Consider the following 5,934-nt stretch of genomic DNA (forward strand, 5'->3'; position numbering starts at 1 on the left):
TTCAGGAGACAGACAGTTAGTCTAGGAGAGCTGGACAGGGCAGTAGAAGGTCCTCAACCCAACAGCAAGACCGATATCTGCTCCTTTGTGCAAAGAGGAACAGGTTGAGCACTGCCCCTACCCTACAGAATGACCACCAGCAGGCCACTGGTGTGAATGTCTCTGTCCAAACAATCAGAAACAGACTTCATGAGGGTGGCCTGAACTGTGGCGCTCGACTGGCATTTGCTAGAGAACACCAGAAATGGCAAGTCCGCCATTGGTGCCTTGTACTTTTCACAGATGAGAGCAGGTTCACCCTGAGCACCCGTGATAGACGTGAAAGAGTCTGGAGAAGACAAGGAGAACGTTATGCTGCCTGCAACATCATTCAGCATGACAGGTCTGGTGGTGAATCTGTGATGGAATATATAAAGAATAATATAAAATGGTGAATATAACAAGTGTCTACTTGACAGAGGTTCACTGGGAGGTGCCGGCCTGGGAGCCGGCGGAGGTTCCCTGGAGGCTGTTGACCTAGGAGTTGATGGAGGTTCACCGGGAGGTGCCGGCCTGGAAGCCGGCGGAGAATTGCTGGAGGCTGACGGCCAGGGAGTCGATGGAGGTTCACCGGAAGGTGCCGGCCTGGAAGCCGACGGAGGTTTCACGAGAGCCGGCGGCCTCCAGGACTGGCAAGACAGTAACAGACTCGTGGTTGCCAACCATCCTGAAGCCTGTGCCCTGAATCTTGTCCCCCAGCTCCTTCATTCTTTGAGCCTCAGAAAGAAAGTTTTATGATGCCCAGATCTTCTCTCAGTGCGGGCCATTTAAATTCCAGTTCCATTTAAGTTCCATCTCGCGTTCAACAAGGAACTGGAGCAATTCCTCCAGCTCTATTGTCCCCTACTGAAAACCTGACCACGCTTCAAAAAGCTTAACACTTAACATCAAGTAACTTTACTACACCAACGTGGAGAAATGACAAAATTAAAGTCCCATAATTATGCCTCCAGAGTGCATATTTAACCATATATGAGGTGCTGTAAAACACTTTGCTCAATAATTCCTGGCTATCGATGGCATATTTGACTTCTACACATCTAAGACTACAATTATACTTGATATCAAGCATTTTTACTGCAACACTGTGGAGAAATTCAACAATCAAAGTATCATATTTATACCTGCAGATTTCATATTTTCATAGAGGAGGAGGAGCGTTAAGGTGGACCACTTCTGTCTTAAGGCATCAACTATCCATGTGAGATGAAATATTGTTTTTCACTAACGACAAAACAATGAATTATCCATGCATTTATATGGAACTAAGCTTTAGGAGCGGTCCACATTAACTGTCCTTCATGTTATGTTGCATTCAGAGATTCTCAACTGGCAAGAAAAAACTGGTAAAGTGAGTTGTTCACAAACTTTCTTTTTAGTAAACTCTGTGTACACAAACAATGTTCTCAATGCTTGAGTTCATGTGTAGAGACTCTGGTGATACGTCAAGCAAAGTTTCATGTTGTGTCAAGTCTTCTTGGTGTTTTAAAAATGGCAATTTTGATACTATCGTAAAATTGCCCCAGGCTCTCCACAGAAAACTATTTTGACCTGAAAATGAAAATAACTGGCGCATTCGTCGTAATTATGATTTAAAACTAACGTTTGACGCAGGTACATTCACAAAAAGACCCTAGGTTGCATTTTAGTGAGAGTTTCACTATATTCTGGCCCTTTAAATGCAAGCCAGGTTATTGGGAGCATGTTTAGAGCCAGTTATCGTAAATTGTGCAGATGGTCAGACACCTGTGGATGTGCCTAAAATTTTAGGATAATTCAGATGTATGAGGGAATAGACCTACGTGGGGTTTTATAAATCTGACAAAAAGACTGTGTATGCATGTTTCCTGTTTTGTATGTACAGAGATTTCTACACCTGAGTATATATAGGATTTCATACATTTGGCCCCTGATATCTTCAGATGTCATATTCTTAGGCCCCAGTGTTGATTGCTTTGGTGTAAGTGGATGAGGAAAAACAAAAGATACTTATTTCACACTGAAATGGACTTAAGTAATATTTACATTGAAATACCCTGCTGTTTTATTTTTTTTCTCACTGTTTTTAAGCTAGGCTGATGCTATATATTTCATTTACTATCAATGGGCCACTTTTTGTTTTATATATGTGGTGAAAAATATAGATCTACACATGGCAGGACTTTTTTTTTCCAGTGTACTGTTTTGTTGATTCTAGCAGTCCCCAATAAAAATGTGAATAATAAAATGCTTATATAGGCCTATTTATAGTTTTATTGGGCTAATTTTGACAGCACTGGTTCATGGTGTTACCTCTCCCATTGGCACTGGATGCCTGAGACATGCTTCTCAAGCAAGTGTCAAGAGTGGCTGCTGAGCAAGAGTGTGTAGGTGTTGAAGAATGGGTTTTGTGGAGAAGCTTAGAAGGCTAGTCTCTGGTTTATGTTAATGTTTTAACCATGTTTCGTTCAAACATCTGGACAAAAATTACTCCTATCACTTCTACTTTATGATCTGATGAATAAAATGGCTTAAGAGAACGCCACACAACAAAGCAGTGCTGAACTGATGGTGCTTTGAAGTTGTTAGGGTTAGGGTGTTAGATGTGTAATGTGAAAAGCTTGGAAGTGTGGGACAGAAATAAATATCTTAATAAATAGTCCAGTGTTTCCTATGTTAAATGACAGCTGTACTAAGAACTGATCACCTTTTCTAAGAATTTATAGAATTGGAAGAGTATTTTTTATGGTTGCCATTACGTCTGGGTCATTTCACTCAGAGAGAAACCTTCCTAACCATAAAAGGACTGTGTGACAGTAGCACACAACTCCATCAAATGCAAGATATTCATTCTGATAATAATCAAGACATTTCACTAAAAGCCACAAATGTAAAACTAGTGGTGCCATTTGAGGTGAAGTTAGGGGCTCCACAGTCAATAGACTTCCTCCTCTAGGGACCATAAATCCAATCCAAATCAATTTCAATCTGTAGTTGTTGTATCTCATTCTGAACTCATGGCACTTGCATGGCTAGTAACATACTGAAAACGAAAAATCAACAGTATATCACAGTGCTCAAATTATTTAGTGTTGAATTTAAAGGCTGTATGGGGCTGTATATTTTAGTTAAGCTATAATAAGAAGAGTAGGTTTAACTGAATATCAATTAATTAATATATGTAAGGATTGAGTGTTGTTTTTATAGCATTACTTAACTGTTTGTCCTTTACAAAGTAGTAAATCTGAGAAACAAAAACTCAGAGATGGGATGTATTTTTGTCATTTTTTGAATTTACACTTTTGTCTTAATTGTTTAATGGTTTATTGAAGCCACAAGGAATCAGAACAAAAATGTCTAGACCATGAATGGACCAAAAGTCAGTCACGTCTTTGCACTGCTTCAGTTTCTGGGCTTACTTTCAATCATCGGCTCTTCACGTTATTTTAGTTTGTAGGTGTTCACATACCAAATAGCTGCATTGAAGGACTGGTTTGTATTGCCAATGAAGAAATAGTACCTACTCAATTCTGTGGGTCATAGACTTCAGTCAAGTATAAAATGGAATACAATTTTCAGCACTTTCTTCTGATGTGGATAATACCATCTGAAAAAACACTAATATAAGTTGGGAATGAAAACTGCGTTTTCTTCACTCCATTGTGCTTAACACACAGCCACCACCACAAAAAAATGATAACAGTCCTGATATTTACAGATTACACGGTAAACTGCTATTTTGAAAGAAATAATGAGAAATTAACAAACCTGAACTTGCTTCTCTGTTCTTGACTCAGTCATTCTTAGAGAATATCATATTGTAGCATAAGCAATGTAAAGACACACATGTAATTCACAGCTTTTAATTACCCTTCACCCTGACATATACATTTGTCTATTCATGCTCAGATATTCAGATTTCAGGCCCCATACAGAGTGTCTCTACAGTATGTTCAACTCACTGGAGTCAGCCTGCAGTATCTTAAATGTAACTATGAGCTTAACTGATTTTCTGAACCAGGGATAACAAAAGGCATAAACCACAGGATTTAGACAGGAGTTAAAACTATACAACCATAAAACAAAGGCAGAAGATGAAACACTGAGCAAGTTATCTTGGCCTGTCAGAGCAACACAATAATATGGACAGAGACATATTAGAAACAAAACTACGACAACACCAAGAGTTCTGGCTGCTTTCAATTCAGATTTCTTTGCAGTTACTTTCCCTGTGACAGCTGCAATATGAGACCGCATGGCACGAGCCTGAGACACAGCCACCACAAATACTCTCATATACAAAACCACAATAACAGTAATTGGAACAATGAAGGAAAAAGTGAGATCTGCAAGTCCTGCAATGTAGTTAATGAAATATATACACTCCCCAATGCAGGAGTTATACCTGCCTGGTTGCTTCAATATATCCTTCAGGATCAGACTTTGAAAAATTACAGAACATATCCAACACAGACAAACACACACCTGAACTCTTTTTTGTGTGATTTCAGTGGAGTAATGCAGAGGATGACAAATAGCCACATAGCGGTCAACAGATATGAGCACCATGGATCCTGCTGAAGCTGAAGCAATAATATAATCTACATACTGATACAGAGTACACATGAGGTCACCAAGGAACCAGCAGCCGTCTATCAGGACAATTTGAAAGACCATGAGGAGGCCAACGAAGAAATCTGAGACAGCCAGAGAGAGGAGGAGGAGGTTGGTGGGGGTGTGGAGCTTCCTGGAGAGGAAGACCAGAATGAATTTATCATTATTTATCATATCAATCATTCAGATAACAGCAGATCAAGCACGACTGAAATACAATCATATTACTATTTCTCACAGTTTTTACCACATTCATTAGTTTAATAAATGAATGATTGTCTACTTGAAGTGGGAGATAGTGATGATGACCAGCAGGTTAAGAGCTGCAGTGAGCAGAGAGTTGAAGGAGAGCAAAATGTAAATCAGCATGGTCTCAAAGTGAGGACGTATTGTCTTCCTGCAGGAGCTGTTGAGGAGTTCTGGAAAGCAGAGGTCAGTTTCCTCCAAGGTCGCCATCACCGGAGAGAGAAGAACCTGCTGAGCTCTGGCAGCTTTTTGACCAAAGCTTTCTGTCATACAACTCATTTATCACTGTCCTTCCAGCCCAGCCCTCCTTCCTCCTCACCTCTGCTGCTTTGTTCCTCTCCATAGAGATTGAAGTATTATGCCTTCTTTGTTCCTCCTCCTCAGTGTTGGTGACTCTGGTTTATGTTAATCTCCAGCTTTGGCCATCTGCCAGATGTCACAGGTCAAAGTTAACTGAGCTCAAGTGGTAAATGTTGCTCTTTGTGAGAGCACATTCTTGAGCTAATCTTTGTGACTTGATTATATCCCAGCTGGTAGAAATCTGATGAACTTTTTCTTATTCCTGGAAATGTATGTCAAATTAAAGCTACTGTATAAGCAGCAATGAACGGGCCCTTTCAGTCCACGCACATTCTTGCATGCTGTCGGGGCTTGTTCATGCAATGACTTCTGTTGAGAAAGTTGTTCCTCTGTAATTTGGTGGCCTGCTCCCGCCAGTATTAAACAGTGATGTTCACAAGTCTTTTTTTGCAAGTTTATGTCAAGTCTGAAGTAAAGAATAAAAATAAAAAATAAAAATCTTATGTCTCCTCTGGCTGTAATGACCCTTCTGTCATTCTGCTATCCAGTCTACTAAGAATACTCCACAGCTATATCTAAGAAATATAGATATACACCCTGGGATGGCCCTGGCTGTGTATCTGCACACCTGGTTTTGTTAAGAAAGAGTCAAGGCTGCTCTGTCCCCTACTTTTTTTTCACTCTGTTGAATTCAGAAAACCTGTAGATGAACAACATGGAAAAAATAGGCTGTGAATTTATAGTAACAAGATCTGG

General features: G+C 40.0%; 1 protein-coding gene across 1 annotated transcript; it reads right to left on the reverse strand.

Annotated features, from left to right (window-relative positions):
• Nucleotides 1–3,960: 3,960 nt before the first annotated feature.
• On the reverse strand, nucleotides 3,961–5,088 carry LOC119025900 (trace amine-associated receptor 8a-like). The gene is made up of 2 exons (XM_037109916.1): nucleotides 4,916–5,088; nucleotides 3,961–4,765 (listed from the first exon to the last, which is right to left on the reverse strand). Exons 1-2 carry the CDS (start codon nucleotides 5,086–5,088, stop codon nucleotides 3,961–3,963), a joined length of 978 nt encoding a protein of 325 aa, XP_036965811.1.
• Nucleotides 5,089–5,934: the final 846 nt, after the last annotated feature.

Source organism: Acanthopagrus latus, chromosome 9, assembly GCF_904848185.1.
Source record: "Acanthopagrus latus isolate v.2019 chromosome 9, fAcaLat1.1, whole genome shotgun sequence".
Lineage (NCBI taxonomy): Eukaryota > Metazoa > Chordata > Actinopteri > Spariformes > Sparidae > Acanthopagrus > Acanthopagrus latus.

Coding starts and splice junctions, on each gene's coding strand:
- LOC119025900 (XM_037109916.1), bottom strand. CDS start 5,088: ATGGCGACCTTGGAGGAAACTGACCTCTGCTTTCCAGAACTCCTCAAC. Junction 4,766..4,915: donor ATCACTATCTCCCACTTCAA/GTAGACAATCAT, acceptor CTTCCTCTCCAG/GAAGCTCCACACCCCCACCA.